General features: G+C 46.0%; 1 protein-coding gene across 1 annotated transcript in view; it reads right to left on the minus strand.

Moving 5' to 3' along the window:
- SEMA3C (semaphorin 3C) overlaps positions 1-21,548 on the minus strand; it is a 156,729-nt gene that overhangs the window by 35,320 nt on the left and 99,861 nt on the right. Inside the window, exons 7-11 of the mRNA XM_066592009.1 lie at positions 21,162-21,281; positions 19,621-19,763; positions 18,685-18,799; positions 16,217-16,286; positions 5,794-5,938 (exon numbers count right to left, since the gene is read on the minus strand). Of these exons, the coding sequence (XP_066448106.1) occupies positions 5,794-5,938; positions 16,217-16,286; positions 18,685-18,799; positions 19,621-19,763; positions 21,162-21,281 (593 nt within the window). The remainder of the gene's footprint in view (positions 1-5,793; positions 5,939-16,216; positions 16,287-18,684; positions 18,800-19,620; positions 19,764-21,161; positions 21,282-21,548) is intronic.

Below are 21,548 nucleotides of genomic sequence, written 5' to 3' on the forward strand. Positions count from 1 at the left end.
CCAGGATAACCCCTAGGAACTTTTTGCTTTGTTCGGGCTGAAGATTGGATTTGTCGAAGTTAATGATCCAACCTAGCGACTCGAACAGGCGGAGGGTGAGGTTGACCCGGTGCTGGAGTTCCGAGGGTGATCCTGCTATAAGCAGGAAATCGTCGAGGTATGGGACAATTAGTACTTTGTCCGTTCTTAGTGCTGCTACCATCTCCAATACTAGTTTGGAGAATACCCGAGGTGCGGAGGAAATCCCGAACGGCAGGCATGTGAATTGGTAATGTGAGACTGACCCTTCCATCATCAGGGCGAATCGAAGAAACTGTTGGGAGTCTGAGTGTATAGGAATATGATAATAGGCGTCTTTTAAGTCCACCGTGGCCATGACGCTATCTGGTGTGATTAGGGGGATCGCTGATCTTACTGATTCCATTTTAAATCTTCGGTATGTTATAGATTTATTCAGGTATTTCAGGTTGATTATAACTCTGTAGGCCCCGTTAGGCTTCTTAATAAGAAACAAGGGGGAGTAGCAGCCTTTGAACCGTTCCTCTACGGGAACTGGGATAATGGCCCCCAGGGATAGCAGGTCCCGTACCCCCGACTGGAGGGCCCGGGCCGACGCGGGTGACTGGCAGGGGGTAACCACGAACCTCCGGGGAGGGGGGGCGGAAAGCTCAATTGTATAGCCCTCTGAGACCAGGCGAAGGGCCCAGGGATTGGAGGTTATTTCGCTCCATCTATTGGCGAACCCCCTAAGTCTGCCCCCCACCTGCCGGATCCCGATGGGCGGATTCTCACCCTTTCCGCCTTTGGGGTAAGACCAGCGTCCGGTTTTCCCCTTCCCCCTGTATGTTCTCGGGGGGACAAAGGGAGGAGGGTAGGAGGAGGAAGGCCGCTTGACGGGTCTGTCTGCTGGTAGCCCCTGACTTTTGTCTGAGGCCTTCTCCAGGAGTGTATCCAGGGAGGGTCCGAAGATGCGATGTCCCTGGAAGGGCAAAGAGCAAAGCCTGTTCTTGGAGGCATTGTCCCCTGTCCAGGCTTTTACCCAGACGGCCCTCCTGGCAGTGTTCGAAAGTGCCGCCGACCGGGCCCCAAACCTTACTGACTCCATCGAGGCGTCCGCCAGGAAGCCGGTGGCCTGTTGGAGGAGGGGAAGGCAGTTGGCGATATCTTCCCTCGAACCCCTTTGCGAGACCAGGGCCTGGAGTTGGTCTAGCCAGACCGTCATGGATCTCGCTACCGACGTGGCCGTAATGTTGGTCTTCATGGTGAGGGCCGCCGACTCCCAGGCCTTCTTCATTGCCGCATCCACTCGTGAATCCAGTGGGTCCCGCAACTGGGAGATGTCCTCAAAGGGGAGGGCAGCCTTCTTCGAGACCCTGGCGACCGCCAAGTCCACCTTCGGGACGGTGTCCAAGAATTCAATGTCTTCCGGGGTGAAGACCATACGCTCTCTAAACTCCTTAGACAGGAAAAACTTGCGTTCTGCCTGTTTCCACTCGGTCAAGATGAGCTGTTTTAGGATATCGTTGACCGGGAATGATGGTTTGGGCTGAGGTATGAGTCCCCGGAACAGGGTATCCTGGAGGGATGGCTGCTGTGGTGCCTGTTCCTCCACCTGCATGGTGTGACGGACCGCTGTTAGTAGCTGCCCCAGATCCGCCGATGCGAAGAAGTACTTCCTCGTTTCTTCCATGGGCGGTATGGATTCTGAGGGGGAATCCTCTAAGAACCCTTCCTCCGAGTCTGATTCTTCTATCCGTGACCGCTTTACCCTTTTCGTGGGGGGCGGAACGGAAAGAGACGAGAGAGAGGCCTCGATCTCCTCGCGGATCATAGCTCGGATGTCTGATATGCCCGAGGGGCCTTCCTCCCGGACCACCTTCTCTGTGCAGGCTGCGCATAAGGGTTTGGTGTGTCCCTCGTCCAGTCGCCGCAGGCAGACTGGGCACTTGCGCACGCGCTTCTTGGCCTCTCTGCTCTTTTGTGCTTCTCTGTCCTAAGAGACGGAGACAGCAGAAACAAAAGGGGGGGTTTTCCAGCACCTGACCCTTCGTTACCCCTGGTGTGAGCCCCCGGAGGTTTACTCACCAGCGGGTTGCTCTCCGTGTCCTCTCTGGCCGACATCTTTACTTAGGTGCAGACCGAAGACATGTGGGGAATCCTGCTTTCTCCTTTTCTTCTCTTTTTTTTTTTTTTTTTTTTTTTTGATTTTCAAATTTGGCGCCTTTTTCCTCGAGGCCCCGCCCCCCCGTGACGCGGCCGTGCTGACGTCATGCCGCCGCGCCGGACCCGGGGGATACACTCTGCGTCGGGCTCTGAGGAGGGCGCATAGATGTCCGGGGACGTCGGATCGAGCGCAGCCGCCGGCCCGCGCCGCGCGCTCTACCCCCCCCCCCTCGCTGGCATACCTGCTCACGCCGACAGAGGATCGCTGGAAGTCAGGGTCCCGGGCCGACGTCCAGAGCGGGTGCCTGATCCGGAGGAGGCTTCCAAGCCCTGCAGGTACGGGCTGTTTCTTCCCAGTGCGACAACCCCACTGGGCAGCGCGCTAGGGAAGGGTTCCCCGCAGGGAACGTGGTGCTGGTTTTGGATCCTGCGGGTGAGGGTCCCCACGTAGGGTCTCACCCGCGCAAGCTCTGCCAGCCCGACCAGAGAGTCGTCCCCCCACGGGCGGACAGGCTGCATAGGAATTTCTTCTTTCTTCTTGCCTCCAGCATACACCTGGAGGCTTCCGCTTGGACTGTCCTGTAGGGACAGGAAGACACTGGTGAGCTGGTGGCGGGAGGTGCCTTTTGTATGTTTTTCCGCTTCCTGTCCCAACAGGGGTCCAGTGGACATCCTCCATGTGTATGCTGTCAGGATGACGAGGGGAAATAGAATCATACCATTGTATACAAGCTGTACATGTTATCAACAAAAGGGTTCACACAGATAAAAGTTAATAGGAATTAAAAAAAAAACAAAACTTAATTATATCAATTTATGAAAAATAGTAGTAGGGGCTGGCTACAAACAGCACAAGGCATGGTTGACATGGCAGTTAGTTCATTCAAAGGAAAACAGGTACTAGAGTTATTTATGCACAGGGAACATTTTGAATGCATTGGAAATAGAGAGTAGCAAAACACAAATGGTCTTTGTATTAATTGAGGCCATTTACATACTAGTGCTATACAATGTAATGGCCCTTTTTACATGGGCTGACAGTCAGTTAAACGATTGCACGAGCACCAACGTCTTTGCTAAGGTCGTTGGCGCTCCTGCAGAGCGTGTAGACAGGCACACTTTGCCACTGGTTCACGGGCTTGTCACTCAGCGCTTCACCTTCTATGTAAAGGGGCGAGTGGGGAGCGTTTACACAGAACGAGAAGCCGCGATCCAGAAATGTTTTTTATGCTGACTGAAAGTCAGCGATAATAACAAGTGAACGGATAGGGAGTTGTTTTTTTGCCTTTACAGTGCGAGATTATTGCTCAAATTCATTAGTTTGAACGAATTTTGAGCGATAAATTGTTACGTGTAAATGACCCATAAAGCTTTGGACCAAGTCAGGATGGCAGGTTTCTGTACGTACGTAAACATTAGGATGACCAGTTTAAGTTGTATATATGTACCACATTATATACTACCTTCTTATTCCCATATTCTACTGCATATTCCACCACAGCAATATGATCAAGGCTGTGGACGGGTGCAAGAGAACAAGGAGTTAAAATATACATTCCAGTAGTCAGTGTGTTAAATTGTGTTTTTCTTACAAAATAAACCAAAGGGAAGAATAAAGTGCAAGGAAAGATTGGGGAAAAAAACCCTTTTTTTTTTTTTTTTTTTTTTTTTTAGTAACATGCCATTTATTTTCAAATTCCCTGCAGCTTCCCTGTCAGCAGGTCATGGAAAGTATGTTTATAAGTCCACTTAATGTCTGCATCCTATGTGGACATTGCCATAAATTTGGAGTAACTGGGAATACTGACAAGCTTCTGACTTACCTACTCTATTTTTGATGGTTCCTACTTTTAATAGGCGCACTCTCATTATGAAAATGTATTAGGGGTTATTTTTCCCTTTTATCCTATGTAAAGTACCTCCAAGGCGAAGGGTCATCCTTAATGCCCCATTTACATGGGACGACTGTTGGTTAAACAAACCACACGAGCGGGTGATGTCACCGCTAGTTGTTCGGCAGAATGTTTAGACAGGCAGATCACCGCTGAGTATCGCTGACTTCTCGCTCAGCGCTTCACATTATAAGTGTGGAGCGTTTAGAGGCAGCGAGAAGGGAGCAAACCAGTGATTAGTTTTATGTTGGTTGAAAGTGAGCAACAAACGAAAAGTAAATGAAAAGTAAATGATGGCTTTGCATTTAGATGTAACAATTATCACGCATTTTCGTTCGTTTGAACGAATTTTGCGCAATAATCATTACGGTTGAATGGCCCTTAACCCCTTGAGTGGCACGCCCGGAAATTTTCCGGGACGAGCTCCACTGCTCATAGCAACATAGCCCGGAAGATTTCCGGGCTATGTATCACTATGGGAGCTGCAGAGCACAGTGCCACAAGCTGTGACAGTGTGCTCTGCCTGCACAGATCCACAGAGAACAAAGCAAGGGCTTTGAAAAACCAGCAGAAGATATTGCCGATCTGACGGTAATCTCCTGCTTTGTTTACAGGTTGCCATAGAGACCATCGGCTTGTCAGAAGCCAGCCGATGGTCTCTGTGGCAGGGAGAGCTTGGTGCTTGGCTGTGAGAGGACAGCTAGGTACCAGCTCTTACAGCAGAGATCAGAGAAAACCTCCGATCTCTGCTGTGTTAACCCTTTACATGCTGCAGTCTATGTGACTGCAGCATATAAAGGGCTGTCACTGCAGCATGTAAAGGGCTGTCACCATCAGACCCCCGGAATGTGATCAGGGGGTCCTGATGGGTCCCTGTGGAAGTCCCCTAAAGGGACAAAAAATTAAAATAAAAAAAAAAAAAAAGTTAAAAAATTTAAAAAATTATAAAAAACACTAGTCTCCCTTTACTTTGTAAAAAAAAATCAAAAATACAATCACACATGTGGTATCCATGCGTCGTAATGACCCAGAGAAGGAAGTTAATGCATTATTTAACCCCTTAATGACATGGCCCCTTTTTTTCTTTTTTCCCCATTTCTTTTTTTCCTCCCCCCTTGTTTTTAAAAAATCACAACTTGTCCCGCAAAAAACAAGCCCTCATATGGCCATGTCAATGGAAAAATGAAAAAGTTATGGCTCTTGAGACGCAACTGCAAAATAAGTTGAAATTCAATGATTAGACCATTTAAAAAAACCTTCCCTGGTGGGCACGACAGGGTGGTAGGAAACCCGCCACTCAAGGGGTTAATACATTACTGAGATACTTCTGTAAATGAAAGCTGCTAGTAATTTGCTCATTTTCTGTAGGACAGACATGTCTACATCATTATGAGGTTTCCCTATTACCCATTAAATATGATCCAAAGCTCTTTAAAATAATACAAAACCACAAGTTTGTAAGCCAGCTTTCTAACTTCTGTTGCCAAGGAAATGCCTGTTGGGCATAATAAGTGTTTACAATTATGTGTATGGCCCCCTATACACCCTGTAGAATTGCATTAGTATATTTTGCCAAATGTGGCCAAATTAGGCACAGTCTACACACCCAATATGTGCTTATAAATGCCGCTGATTGATTCAGAAAGGTCATTTTGTACATTCAGTCATAGAGTGTACCATATATAAAAAACAATTATACGATACAATCACAAAGCTAAGTGCTGTCCTGGTAACTTACCGTACCGGGCCTTGGATAGGGGATTCTACCCTGATAAGGAATCAGCTGGTGGTTTGGACCTTCTCTGTGAGCAAATGGACCATTAAAAACAGTTTGAATATCAGACATGTGATAAACACATACTGCAGACCCCTTGAAAACAGAGCTGAAAAACAAAATTAAATAATAACATTAATAGCAATACAAAACATTGTACAAAACCACACAAGTTTATAAGACTCTTTACTACACAAATGCCATGTTATAGCCCAGTAACCGGGAGCCGTAAATAAATAATAAGCAATAAATCCAAATTCTAAAGAACTTTAGTGGAACGGCTCATTTATTCTGACGGGGTCTACAGGCTTCCAAGAACTGTTTTTCAAAAGAGCCACAATACTCGTGTCTGGAAACAGTAGCTCATTTTACTTTCTCCCTTCAGTTGTTTCATTCACACGGTAATTCCCAGTAGATTTCAATCCACATGTTTAAAGGATTATATAGCAAAACCTGAAATCCTACCTACTGGCCAGCAACCAATATGCAGTTCCTAACAATTTGGTCTTTTTTGCCATTTAAAACATTTTCTATTTACATTTGTCAGACTTTGGAGGCTAGGTTTCTTAAATAAACTTCAGTTTAGAGCATAGACTTAAAAAGCTTTGCCTGTGCTCTAAATAGACATTTCTTTAAAAAAAAAAAATGTCATATGCTTTACATAATCTATTTAAGAAGGCCACACACGGCTGGAAATGACATATAGCTATTATTTTATTGGTCTATTTGATAAGTTTCCTGTCGTAACATCCAAACATACTTAAAACTCTGGAAGGACAAAGGCTAATTGAAGAAATATCTATATTGAACCATTTTCCATATCATCATTGGCGAGGTGCCACGTGGTCTTTTTAATGTCGGAATATTTTGATGCCTTTAGACAGATGTTATAGCGTAGCTTCAATTTGGCTTTTAAGTGAAATAGTTGGAGGAAGAGCATCACTTATTTTCTTTAGGAATTAATGCAAACCATAGTTTAGATCATTTCCATAGAATTATAGAGAACATTTGCCGGCCATACTAATGCTCTACTATTCCCAGCAAGGATGTTGCTCGCTTGATTATTTGCTTTCTTTTTCAACTTATCTTTTCAACAGACTTGGGTTGAAACTGCCAAGTAAATCTGAATATCATCAGCCTTTGGAATGTATGAATTTCTGCCCAGAAGCATCTTAATTATAGTGGACAGATAATATATGACATTTCAGCCAGTGAGAGCCACCCACTGCTTGAGCGGCTCTACTTCAATGCTCTACTTCTTCTACCAACTAAATGTTCTGTTTGGGACATCAGTAAAGTGTCAGATATTGTACGTTTGTATAGTAATATGAAGCTCTCATGGTTAGACAAAACTGATGACACTGTAAAAGTTAATATCTGCTGTGCAAGAAGGTTTGGCAAGTGTAGTGTCTAGAATACATTTTCTTTACCTTTAATTCAGCTACGACGTAATTACAGAGTGCTAACCATCAATGAATAAAACATCACTTTTAATGAATAAAATCTGTCTGCCCAACCAGCCTAAAGCAATATACATAAGACACAAATACTTATCTCTTTATTTTGACCCAGCCTAGTTAGAGCTCCCGCTATAAGAAAAAAGTGATCCACAAGCTCGGTCTTGCATTTATACACACCCTATTACAGCCCAAAACAGACTTCTTTACAGATAGGTTCTTAAGGAGGACCCCTCAATTAGCCAGGGACTAGGCTTGGGGAATGAAAGGAGGGAGTATAATACAACCACACAAGAAGCAATCAGCACCAAGTGCGATATACTCTTGAAATCCACACCAAAAACAATTATATAAAGTAGTACAGCCATTGGAAATTGGTGAGCAAAATAATCGCACAACGCCCCAGAAATGTAAAGGAACGGTGTAGAGCATGTGTGTTGAATGAAAAGTCACGATGATAGATGGAGCGTCAAACTTTCTGTAGTAACAGTGCGGGAGTGGGGAGCCTGGTAAATATAAAAATGACACCCCTAGACCCTCCAGGACCGATCCTATAAGCACCATAGTTTAGTTTATGGTGCTTATAGGAGGTGACAGGTTCCTGTTTTGTGCTCCTTTTACTTGGGATAACTGTCATTAAAACGTCTGCACGAGCACGGACGTCACCGCTAAGGTAGTTGCAATTGTGCAGAGCATTTGGACAGAAAGACTTATCGTTGGATCGGGGGCTTCTTGCTTGGCGCTGAGCGGGGAGCATTTATACGGACCGAGAAGCCAGTGATAATTTTTATGCTCACTGAAAGTCAGCAATAACGACAAGTGAACGAATAGCGAGCGATTTTTTTGCATTTACACTGCACAATTATCGCTCAAATTCATTTGTTTGAACACATTTTGAGCAATAATCATTACGTGTAAATGAGCCATATCACAAGGGTGATTAATCATATGCTTTCATGATCCTGTACGGCCTTTTGATGGGAGAAAGTCCTTTTTTATACATTGGTACCCCAACTAAAAGCTTCCCTGGGAAACCTAGAGAGATGTAGGTTGATTTTGCTGACCCAATCACAGGAGGTGTACTTGTTTTGTTTTTTTATATAGAACTTTTTGATGTGGATTTCAAGAGTGTATTACACTTGGTGTTGATTGCTTCCTGTCTGGTTGTATTATATTCCTTCTTGACCTTCTCCTTTTGTTGCCCTGGATTCTTTCTAATTGTAGACTACTCTAAAGGACCCTTCTGTAAAAAAAAAAACAAAAAAAAACATGGGGATAACAGTATACTAGTTACATTAATATAGCTTGGGTGTGCTTTTTAAATTCATTTATTAAAACACGTTTTATTGAGTAGTGGTCAACATTCTATGATTACATAGTAGCTACTTTAGCAACTTTTTGTTTTGTACTGAAGTGTGATTATTACCCAACAAATTGGCTCTGTATGTTTTCATTAACTCGGCTCCAAACATTACATTAAAAATGTGAAGTTGTCACAACACTTGACTAAAGGTGCTAAAGGATTTGTCCCGGTTCTATTAGAGCATGTGGACATCATACCAAGGATCCCCTGCTCATCCAAATGGCAACCATGTAATTGTTCATTCCCCCCAAGATACTAAACCCGGAGTGATCAGGTGATCGCCATAGGTTGTTTCTAATGAGGCACCTTCTTACATGAACATAGATGGGTAGATGTCTTCTCAGTGGTTAATGAAATATTTAGCTTTTCTCACACACCCTATGCTCCTTTAATAAATTACACCAACAAGCATAAGACATGGATATTCTTCCATTTTCTGTAGTAAACAAAAGATCTTCTGTGCGCGGAGGCTTTACAGCATGTTGAGAAATCCCATGTGTGATAAGCTCTTAAAGCCTTCAGAAGTGGTTATCTCTCCCACATACAAGAAAATTCTTTACCGATTACCAGTTGGAGCGGGGTGAATAAACATTAATATCATTTTGAATATAGCAAAATATGACGGCAAAGAAGTTAAAAACATAATTAGAGATGAGCGAACGTACTCGTCCGAGCTTGATATTCGTGCGAATATCAGGGTGTTCGGGATGCTCGTTACTCGTAACGAGTACCACGCGGTGTTCCGGTTACTTTCAGTTTCCTCTCTGAGACGTTAGCGCGCTTTTCTGGCCAATTGAAAGACAGGGAAGGCATTACAACTTCCCCCTGTGACGTTCAAGCCCTATACCACCCCCCTGCTGTGAGTGGCTGGGGCGATCAGATGTCACCCGAGTATAAAAATCGGCCCCTCCCGCGGCTCGGCTCAGATGCCTTGTGAGATAGCTGAGGGACAGTGGTATCGTGCTGGAGCTGCTGTAGGGAGAGCGTTAGGAGTTAGTGTAGGCTTCAAGAACCCCAACGGTCCTTCTCAGGGCCACATCTAATAGTGTGCAGTACTGTGTTAGCACTGTAATTTTTTTTTTTTTTTCAAAATTGGATCTGCAGAGCATTACGCCTTGCAATAGGGACAGAAGTGGTGGTTAGGCAGGGAGAGTGTTAGCAGTGAGTGTAGGCTTCAAGAACCCCAACGGTCCTTTCTAGGGCCACATCTATCCGTGTGCAGTACTGTCCAGGCTGCTGTTAGCAGTGTTGCATTTTTTTTTTTTTTCTCAAAACCGGCTGTGCAGACCATTGCACCCGGCATTAATACTACAGGGATAGAATTGTGTAGGCAGGGCCAGAAGACATACATTATTCATTGAATAGACGCAGTGTGGCTTGTCCTTTGAAAAACAAGGGAAAAAATTCTATTTCGCCTGCCTCTGACAGTCCTCAGGGCTCTGGGTACGTGTGTGCTGCGTGGAGAACGTTAAAAAATCAGACGCAACCAGCTACGTTTTACAGCAGGCTTGCGCCACTTTCTTTCCTGCCTGGGAAATCAAATCAATGGTAATACACCATGCTGAGGGGTAGGGGTAGGCCTATAGGACGTGGACGCGGGCGAGGACGCGGAGGCCCAAGTCAGGCTGTATGCACAGGCCGAGCCAGTGCGGTGTCCAGGGGTAGAGGCAGGGCCAGACCGAATAATCCACCAACTGTTTCCCAAAGCGCCCCCTCGCGCCATGCCACCCTGCACAGGTCAAGGTGCTCTACGGTGTGGCAGTTTTTCACAGAGACGCCTGACGACCGACGAACAGTGGTGTGCAACCTTTGTCGCGCCAAGATCAGCTGGGGAGGCACCACCAACAGCATGCGCAGGCATATGATGGCCAAGCACCCCACAAGGTGGGACGATGCCCGTTCACCGCCTCCGGTTTGCACCACTGCCTCTCCCCCTGTGCCCCAACCTGCCACTGAGATCCAACCCCCCTCTGAGGACACAGGCACTACCGTCTCCTGGCCTGCACCCACACCCTCACCTCCGCTGTCCTCGGCCCCATCCAGCAATGTCTCTCAGCGTAGCGTCCAGACGTCGCTAGTGCCACAGTTTGAGCGCAAGCGCAAGTACGACGCCACACACCCGCACGCTCAAGCGTTAAACGTGCACATTGCAAAATTGATCAGCCTAGAGATGCTGCCGTATAGGCTTGTGGAAACGGAGGCTTTCAAAAGCATGATGGCGGCGGCTGCCCCGCGCTACTCGGTTCCCAGTCGCCACTACTTTTCCGGATGTGCCGTCCCAGGCCTGCACGACCACGTCTCCCGCAACATTGTACGCGCCCTCACCAACGCGGTTACTGCCAAGGTCCACTTAACAACAGACACGTGGACAAGCACAGGCGGGCAGGGCCACTATATCTCCCTGACGGCACATTGGGTGAATTTAGTGGAGGCTGGGACAGAGTCAGAGCCTGGGGCCGCTCACGTCCTACCCACCCCCAGAATTGCGGGCCACAGCTCGGTGGCGGTATCTGCGGCGGTGTATGCTTCCTCCACTAAAGCACCTTCCTCCTCCTCCTCCTCCTCCAACGCAACCTCTGTCTCGCAATCAAGATGTGTCAGCAGCACGTCGCCAGCAGTCGGTGTCACGCGGCGTGGCAGCACAGCGGTGGGCAAGCGTCAGCAGGCCGTGCTGAAACTACTCAGCTTAGGAGAGAAGAGGCACACGGCCCACGAACTGCTGCAGGGTCTGACAGAGCAGACCGACGGCTGGCTTGCGCCGCTGAGCCTCCAACCGGGCATGGTCGTGTGTGACAACGGCCGTAAGCTGGTGGCGGCTCTGCAGCTCGGCAGCCTCACGCACGTGCCATGCCTGGCCCATGTCTTTAATTTGGTGGTTCAGCGCTTTCTGAAAAGCTACCCCCACTTGTCATACCTGCTCGGAAAGGTGCGCCAGCTCTGCGCACATTTCCGCAAATCCCACACGCACGCTGCCACCCTGCGGACACTGCAACATAGGTTTAATCTGCCAGTGCACCGACTGCTGTGCGACGTGCCCACACAGTGGAACTCTACGCTCCACATGTTGGCCAGACTCTATGAGCAGCGTAGAGCTATAGTGGAATACCAACTCCAACTTGCGCGGCGCAGTGGGAGTCAGCCTCCTCAATTATTTACAGAAGAGTGGCCCTGGTTGGCAGCCATCTGCCAGGTCCTTGGAAAATTTGAGGAGTCTACCCAGGTGGTGAGCGGCGATGCTGCAATCATTAGCGTCACCATTCCTCTGCTATGCATCTTGAGAAGTTCCCTGCAAAGCATAAAGGCAGACGCTTTGCGCTTGGAAACAGAGCCGGGGGAAGACAGTATGTCGCTGGATAGTCAGAGCACCCTCCTGTCTATATCTCAGCGCGGTGAGGAGGAGGAGGAGGAGGAAAAAGATGAGGAGGAGGGGGAAGAGACATCTTGGCCCACTGCTGACGGTACCCATGCTGCTTGCCTGTCATCCTTTCAGCGTGTATGGCCTGAGGAGGAGGAAGAGGAGGAGGAGGAGGATCCTGAAAGTGATCTTCCTAGTGAAGACAGCCATGTGTTGCGTACAGGTACCCTGGCACACATGGCTGACTTCATGTTAGGATGCCTTTCTCGTGACCCTCGCGTTACACGCATTCTGGCCACTACGGATTACTGGGTGTACACACTGCTCGACCCACGGTATAAGGAGAGCCTTTGCACTCTCTTTCCCGTAGAGGAAAGGGGTTCGAGAATGATGCTATACCACAGGGCGCTGGTGGACAAACTGATGGTAAACTTCCCATCCGACAGCGCTAGTGGCAGAAGGCGCAGTTCCGAGGGCCAGGTAGCAGGGGAGGCGCAGAGATCATGCAGCATGTACAGCGCAGGCAGGGGAACATTCTCCAAGGCCTTTGCCAGCTTTATGGCTCCCCAGCAAGACTGTGTCACCGCTCCCCAGTCAAGGCTGAGTCTGCGGGAGCACTGTAAAAGGATGGTGAGGGAGTACGTAGCCGATCGCACAACCGTCCTCCGTGACACCTCTGCCACCTACAACTACTGGGTGTCGAAGCTGAACACGTGGCCTGAACTCGCGCTGTATGCCCTGGAGGTGCTTGCTTGTCCTGCGGCTAGCGTCTTGCCAGAGAGGGTGTTTAGTGCGGCTGGGGGAATCATCACGGATAAGCGTACCCACCTGTCAACCGACAGTGCCGACAGGCTTACACTCATCAAGATGAACAAAGCCTGGATTTCTCCAGACTTCTCTTCTGCACCAGCGGACAGCAGCGATACCTAAGCAATACGTATTCTGCACCCGCGGATGGAAGCATCGTTCTCTCTCACCATCCAAAACGGGGACATTTCTGCTTCATCAATCTGTGTATAATATTCCTCCTCCTCCTGCTCCTCCTCCTGAAACCTGACGTAATCAGGCCGAACGGGCAATTTTTCTTAGGGCCACAAGGCTCACTCATATAATTTTTCTAAACAATTTTTATACGTTTCAATGCTCTTAAAAGCGTTGAAACTTTAACTTGAACCAATTTTTCGTTAAACTGGGCTGCCTCCAGGCCTAGTTACCACTTAAGCCACATTAACCAAAGCGATTAATAGGTTTCACCTGCCCTCTTGGTTGGCCATGGCCAATTTTTTGGATGTACATTAGTACTGTTGATACAGCAATTTTTGTGGCCCCTCGCCTACAGTGTAATCATAGCAATTTCTATGTTCTTCGCCTGCACTCATGGTACAGAAAGGTGTGTGGGGTTGGCCTACACTTTAGCTACATAAATGTAACTTGTGCCTTGTCTATACTGCAGCTACTGAAATGGAACGAAGACTGCGCTCCCACTATACTGCTGCTTCGGAATTGTTACTGGGGCCTGTCTTGAGTGCTACTATTACTGAAATAGAACGCATACTGTGCTCCCCCTATAATGCTGCTAGTGATATGTTAGTGGGGCCTGTCCTAATGCTACGGCTGAAATGTTACTAATTATGGGCTCTGCCTATACCGCTGCTAATGGTATGTCTCTGGGGTGTGGAAACAGAGGCTTCCCAAAGACATGATGGCGGCGAGGCCATTTCCCACCAACGCTGTTACTGTTAAGGTGCATATAACCACGGACACGTGGAGAGGACACGTAGTGCCTCAAAAACATCCCCCGCCACAGCCCACTTAATCCTGGCCACATTCCGAAAACCAACAAAATAAAACCGCGCTACTAGGTCCGCAGTCACCAACACATTACCACCAACGCGGTTACTGTTAAGGTACATATTACCAGTCTGACTGGGGCATGCAGTGTGGGCCGAAGCCCACCTGCATTAAGCACGACATTACTACCTCAGCTGTGTTGGGCAATGCAATGGGATATTTCTATGTACCGCCGGTGGCTTCCTGGCACCCACCCATGCTGTGGGTCCACAGGGAATTATAAATGCATCTGTTTCCACTTGTAAAGAACCACAGTCAGACTGGGGCATGCAGTGTGGGCCGTAGCCCACCTGCATTAAGCACGACATTACTACCTCAGCTGTGTTGGGCAATGCAATGGGATATTTTTGTGTATCGCCGGTGGGTTCCAGGGAGCCACCCATGCTGTAGGTGCACACGGAGTTTAACCTACATGTGTCCACTTGTAAAGAACCCCAGTCTGACTGGGGCATGCAGTGTGGGCCGAAGCCCACCTGCATTAAGCACGACATTACTACCTCAGCTGTGTTGGGCAATGCAATGGGATGTTTCTATGTACCGCCAGTGGCTTCCTGGCACCCACCCATGCTGTGGGTCCACAGGGAATTATAAATGCATCTGTTTCCACTTGTAAAGAACCACAGTCAGACTGGGGCATGCAGTGTGGGCCGAAGCCCACCTGCATTAAGCACGACATTACTACCTCAGCTGTGTTGGGCAATGCAATGGGATATTTTTGTGTATCGCCGGTGGGTTTCAGGGAGCCACCCATGCTGTAGGTGCACACGGAGTTTAACCTACATGTGTCCACTTGTAAAGAACCCCAGTCTGACTGGGGCATGCAGTGTGGGCCGAAGCCCACCTGCATTAAGCACGACATTACTACCTCAGCTGTGTTGGGCAATGCAATGGGATATTTCTATGTACCGCCGGTGGCTTCCTGGCACCCACCCATGCTGTGGGTCCACAGGGAATTATAAATGCATCTGTTTCCACTTGTAAAGAACCACTGTCAGACTGGGGCATGCAGTGTGGGCCGAAGCCCACCTGCATTAAGCATGACATTACTACCTCAGCTGTGTTGGGCAATGCAATGGGATATTTTTGTGTATCGCCGGTGGGTTCCAGGGAGCCACCCATGCTGTCGGTCGACAGGGACTTCACAATAGGGAGTTGTACCTGCCTGTGTCTATGAATTAAAAAGCCCGGTCTGACTGGGGCATGCAGAGACACCTTGACAGAATGAATAGTGTGTGGCACATAGGTTCCCCATTGCTATGCCCACGTGTGCAGCTCCTGATGGCGGTGGCACAGGATTCTATTTCTCATTGCTTCTGTACAGCATTGTGGCCTATCGCCCCGCCCCTTTTAAAGAGGGTCGCTGCCTAGCCGTGCCAACCCTCTGCAGTGTGTGCCTGCGGTTCCTCTGGCAGACGCACTTCTAAATGGACATGAGGGTGGTGTGGCATGAGGGCAGCTGAAGGCTGCGCAGGGACACTTTGGTGTGCGCTGTGGGGGGGAGGGGGGGCGGTTGGTCAGCATGTAACCCAGGAGAAGTGGCAGTGGAGTGTCATGCAGGCAGTGATTGTGCTTTGTTGGAGGTAGTGTGGTGCTTAGCAAAGGTATGCCATGCTAATGAGGGCTTTTCAGAAGTAAAAGTTTTTGGGAGGGGGGGGGGGCCCACTCTTGCCGCTATTGTGGCTTAATAGTGGGACCTGTGAACTTGAGATGCAGCCCAACATGTAGCCCCTTGCCTGCCCTATCCGTTGCTGTGTCGTTCCCATCACTTTCTTGAATTGCCCAGATTTTCACACAAGGAAACCTTAGCGAGCATCGGCGAAATACAAAAATGCTCGGGTCGCCCATTGACTTCAATGGGGTTCGTTACTCGAAACGAACCCTCGAGCATCGCGAAAAGTTCGTCCCGAGTAACGAGCACCCGAGCATTTTGGTGCTCGCTCATCTCTAAAAATAATCATGTTGTATCTTACATAGATACACCAGCCATAATGTAGTTAGTTATACTAAACTTGTGTTTCAGGCCAAACAAGCTTATTTCTAGAGCAGCTCAATTTAGGGAGCAGTAAAACCACAGCTGTAGATTAATGCTATATTCCCTCTTATTAAATTATTTAATATTTATATTGGACAGTTAATTAATAGCAGGTTACTGGAGACCGGAAACTGTGATCCCATAAGTGCATACATAGCACACTTTAAATAGATCGTAAACCAACAGAAATAGGAAATATTACCAAGACCAACTTTACGCATAGTGATGGAATAAACAGTAATATTGCACTTCTCTAAGATTTAATATGAATTGCAATAAGTATTCTTCTATATTCAACTTCTGTCAACATACAGTAAACAATGCCATACCTTGAAGTTGTGAAAACTCCATACACGAGGGTAGATCGAGGATTATCGGCTTCCATGAGAAAAACATCCTCTGCATTAAAAAGAAACATTTTAATTAGACACTTCTATTATTAGACTATAATATTTCATTTAGGCCACTCTCACACATCCGTTTTTTACTGCGATTACCACCGCGTTTTGAACGGTAAGCGCAATATAATGCTCCAATTGATTTCAATGGGGCCTCGCAGACATGTACTCAATTTTCGAGTGCTGTCTGCTCTATTTTTCAGCGCTTAACGCACCTCATCACCCATCACAATGATGAGGTATGCTAAAACCCGCTGGTCGGCTGCAGGCACCTGTGGCCGAAAACAAAGGTGAAATCGTTTTGCCTAGCGCCTGTGTGAGAGCGGCCTTAGTACTAGTGCTTGTATTAATAAAATGCCCTTAAATCACTACAATTTTTGCTCACAGTTTCCAGTTGAGTAACACCACAAGAAGAATTGTCAGCAATGTCAATGTGTAGATAGATAAGAGTTCTAGACATGTGTATGCATATATATGTGCCAAAATAGAACATGAGGCTTTTTTTTTTTTTTTGCACTCACCTATTCAGCAATTCCAACACACTAATGTGAATATAGGAGTATTTATACTACTTGCTTATCATATTATTGACTTATTATGGGCACTTATGAGACTTGGCTTTTTCTCTAAGGCCTTAGTCAGACGGGCGTTTTTAGCCGCGATTTGCGCATGCGCATGCGTCCGGCGATTTTATAAAACCATTGCTTTGCAATGGTATCGGACACATGAGCGCTTTTTATGCGCTCGTCCGATAAATTATAGAACAAAAAAAAAAAAAAAAAAATCGCAGATCGCACCTATCTGCGATCTGCGATTCCTGTTCTCTTCTCTATATGCGCTCAATGGGGACGGCGGCAGCAGCGCCGACCCCATTGAGAACATATAGAAGACAAATCATTCTTCTCTGCCACAGCTGTGGCAGAGAAGAACGATGTTTGCCCATTGAATTCAATGGAGCCGGCAATAGAGCCGCTCCATTGAAAGCAATGGGCTGCCGGCGTGCGCGGGGTGAATTGTCGGGAAGGGCTTAAATATATAAGCCCTTCCCTGCAATTCATCCTAAAATGTGTTAAAATAAAAAAAAATTGTATACTCACCTTTCCGCTGCAGCCGGAGTCCAGCCGCGGCCGCTGTCAGTTCTCCTGAACTGCTTCTCGGCACTATTCAGCCGGCGGGGCTTTAAAATCCCCGCCTGCTGAATGATCTGCCTCTGATTGGTCACAGCCCTGACCAATCAGAGGCAGGTTTCACTCACACACCCATTCATGAATGGGTGAGTGACTGCTGCCTCTCAGTGCTGAGCCAATCAGGGGCAGGTCTGACTCACATCCATTCATGAATTCATGAATGGGTGTGAGTGAGACATGCCTCTGATTGGCTCAGCGCTGAGCCAATCAGGGGGCAGGTCTGACTCACACCCCCTTCACACCCACTGCAGGACGGCCGCGCGGAGCTCCGGCTGCCGGGAGAAGGCGAGTACATATATATTTTTTATTTTTACACATTTTAGGATGAATTGCAGGGAAGGGCTTATATATTTAAGCCCTTCCTGACAATTCATCCCGGGCTCGCCCGCAGCGCATTGCTTTAAATGGAGCCGGCTCTATTGCCGTCTCCATTGAATGCAATGCGCTGGACAGCTCCGGCCCGTTTCTAATGAAACGCGGCTAGGAGCAGATTTTCGGGCAACTTGCGCGCACCGGTCACGCGATTTGCGGATGCGCATCCGTCATGCGATCCGCAAATCGCGCGAAAAAACGCCCGTCTGACTAAGGCCTAAGGGCCTTTTACATGGAGCCAATATTTGGTCAATAATAGTCGCCAAACCCCGTTTCGCCTGGTCACTGAACCATAAAAAAGCGCAACTGATCAGCTGACAAATGAGCAGATGTTTGTTTCCCGACTGATCAGCCCATTTATGCAAGCATAAAAATATTCAGCGATAGGCTGAACATCCTCCTGTGTAAATGGGAAGATATGCAGCCAACCAATAACAGCTCTATGGACACAAAGTGGTCATATTAACAATGGATTGTCTCCTAATACCGTCTGAATTATCCTAAGTAAAGCCCTGTAGATTAGTGCCAATTTTGTTGATCGCAGTTTCTCTAATGAAGCAAATTAGTCAATGTAAAAGGACTCTTAGGTTCCATTCACATCTGCATCATGGTTTCTGTCATAAATGGATCCCCTGATGCAGTGCCACATCTGTCGCACAACAAACACCTGCGGCGACTGACAGACCGTAATGACCTATAATGTGGTCTGTCAAGTACCTCCAGTTCAGGTGTGAGCACTTCATTTTTTTGTATGGTTTATAATTATTGTATAGTTTTTCAATAGTAATGCACTTTTCTAAACATATTGTACACATTTACAACACACAAATATTTACCCACCTAACTCATCAAAATGAGTCTCAGTGCCATCATCGTCCATCACTGAGCACACAAGTCGTGCCTTTAAAAATGTTGTCCACTTGTTAACAAGGCTTCTTTGTCCACCAATATCATTCTAGAAAAGACAGAATACTTCTTGAGTACCAATGGTGCTGTACATGAAAAGCAGAAATACATTATAGCCTTCCTTCTCTCACACACTCTTTTTTGTGGCAGTTTTCTGGGCTTGAAAAATGCCATGCAATCCAAGTGTTTTTTAACAGCCTTTTTGGGCACACATTTTTGACATACATTTTTTTTTCCGATTGAGAAGCATATGGAGAAAAGTGTGAAAGAAGCCAAACCTACAGCCTGCTGTGTTTGCAACAAAATGCCACTAGCCCCAATAAAGACATGACAAGTGAAAAAAGGGTTACAAACATCTGCGCTTTTTATAGGGTATTAATTATTTTCCTATTGACTTGCAGCTAGTATTTGACTGCAATATTTTGGCCAAAATTGCCAGAAAAGATGCACTAAAATGCAGCGCTATTCCTTAAAACAAAATCACGCTTAAAAAGTTTATCACTTGAAGAATTAATTATTGCGCAATTATCATTAACACTCTACAAATCATTCTTGAATTAAACAGGAAAATTGCATCACTTATAGTCAGCCAGTCACAGGAGACAACATACAAGTGCTGTAATGTAGAAACATCAGTATCTTAAAAGAGTGCCTTTTCAGTATTGTTCTTTTATTAAATATAAGTAAACGGGACATGGCCCAGATGGAGATAATTAGACATTGAAGAAGAGTTATGATCACATTAGATGTATTATCCATTGCCTGTGTTCTAGGCCTTGTCACAAACAGGAAATGCACAAAGAGTAAATACAATTTTTAGGTTTTATTAGATTATCGGTCAATGCTACAGATGAAGAAAACATGTCTTACAGGGCAAACTCTTGCTATCATGGAATGGATTTGCTTGGTGCTTCCACTGTTGTCAGTCAACCTCTCTTTGAGAAAGAAATAAACTTTTGCATCATTCGGATCTGTTCCATCAGGTATAAGCTGGGCATCCACAAAAATTGGTTCTAGAACACAAAATATTAAGATATTTACCTTAGCAGGAACCAGTATCCCCAATGTGAATTAAATCCTTATTGCCGTCTCACTGTAATAACACTAATTGCAACCTATATTCAGTTGTGTAGATAATTACACAACTGAAAGTAGCAGTGCAAAACCGAAAAATATGATGGGAGCTCGCCTTTAAGTTGCCGAAACGGCTAACAACAACATCTACAGTATCATGCCGATTCCATGAAGAGTTAAATAGCAAAGCCAGAGCAGTCAATAGATGTGTAGAAAGCAATTTATGTGTAAGGAACTTCACTGCATGCATGCCCCTTCCTATAGGCCTGGTAACTACCACTGGGCCGTGTTAATTACGGTTTCATTTTAATATGCTTTTGGCATACGGGTGTCAATACGCATTCGATGAATGCGTATTGAACCCACTGATTTCCCTGGGACCAATCTATCATCTAATGTGTATGGGGGGGTTTCCTGAATTTTTCCCAAAAGCAAATGCTAGAAGAAAGAAGAGATGTGCATGCCGGACTTTCAAGAAGATAAGCCACTGCTAGCGGAATATTCTCCTCTTCCTATTAAGGAAACAAGCACTGAGTGTGCATGTGTATGTAGGTTGTCAGAAGGAATGCCTGTTATTGAAGGTGGCAGTTTTATTGATTATTACTTATTTTTTGTTGTTTCTTTGAGCATTGACCTTTTGACTTGTAAATTCTGACCCAGATTGTTCATGACCATTCTTTCGAATTAGCCTTCAGGTTTTGCAATTTCCCAACTGTTGCTGATCTACCTAGTAACCCGACTTGGTCATGTTTCATTTCTTTCTGGCTATTGGCAATCTCCACTTCGCTACCTAGGATTGTGTTCCTCTAATTCTGATTTAACCTTGACTTACATTCACAAGCAGACCAGATGGCTATGGTTTTTGCCCCAATGCCATAGACAAATACGCACCCTAGTTTTTGTTACTTTGCCTTGCTTTCTACCAATTCATCCAAAGAATTAACCCATGAAGAACCATTGAAGCCCTGAAGCCAGTAGCGTTCCAAGACCAAACACCATAACCATACAAAATGGGTGAGGGGGAGAGTGGGGGTGTCTATATTTAAACTGCAATATAGAAAACCATTGTTTTATGTGCAGTTTTCAAAATAAAACAATATCTAAAAACATTACCAAGAACAGTTTCTTTTTATTTCAGTGCATTAGCTTTAACACAATACCACTGCTACCCATTTTCTCCCTCTGTGTGAACAATACTTAAAAGTACAATGGTGTTGCAAATTTCATGCTGTGGAAAATGATAGAAGTTGACTTAAACTAAGGTGACATGTAACAGTAATACATTGCGATCATTTTAATAACCTCTATAATGTTCTTAAAATGCCAAAGAACCTTACCACTTAACCACTTGGAGTTGTGCTGATCCGTTCTCACGGGATTATGTTTTGTAAGACTGCGAAAAATGGCCGAATCAGTGCCCATGAAATCTATATACATTCCAGAAAAGAGCTCTTCATCTGAAGAAAAGTACATTGTCAAAAATAAATATCATTCATATAGAAGGTAGAACAGGTTTAGTTTTATTTACAATAAGCATTTACAGATGCATCAAAGTTATTCTTGATTGTGATAACTTCCTGCAAAATGTTATCTTCATGTTTATATCTTTTTAGGTTTTAAAAAATAGAACATCAAAACCTAAATAAATCTGGTATTGTCATGATTGTATTGACCCACAAAATATATCACTTTTGTCGCAGTGTATACGCCGTAAAAACAATACC

The sequence above is a fragment of the Eleutherodactylus coqui genome, chromosome 2 (genome assembly GCF_035609145.1).
Source record: "Eleutherodactylus coqui strain aEleCoq1 chromosome 2, aEleCoq1.hap1, whole genome shotgun sequence".
Taxonomy (NCBI): Eukaryota; Metazoa; Chordata; class Amphibia; order Anura; family Eleutherodactylidae; genus Eleutherodactylus; species Eleutherodactylus coqui.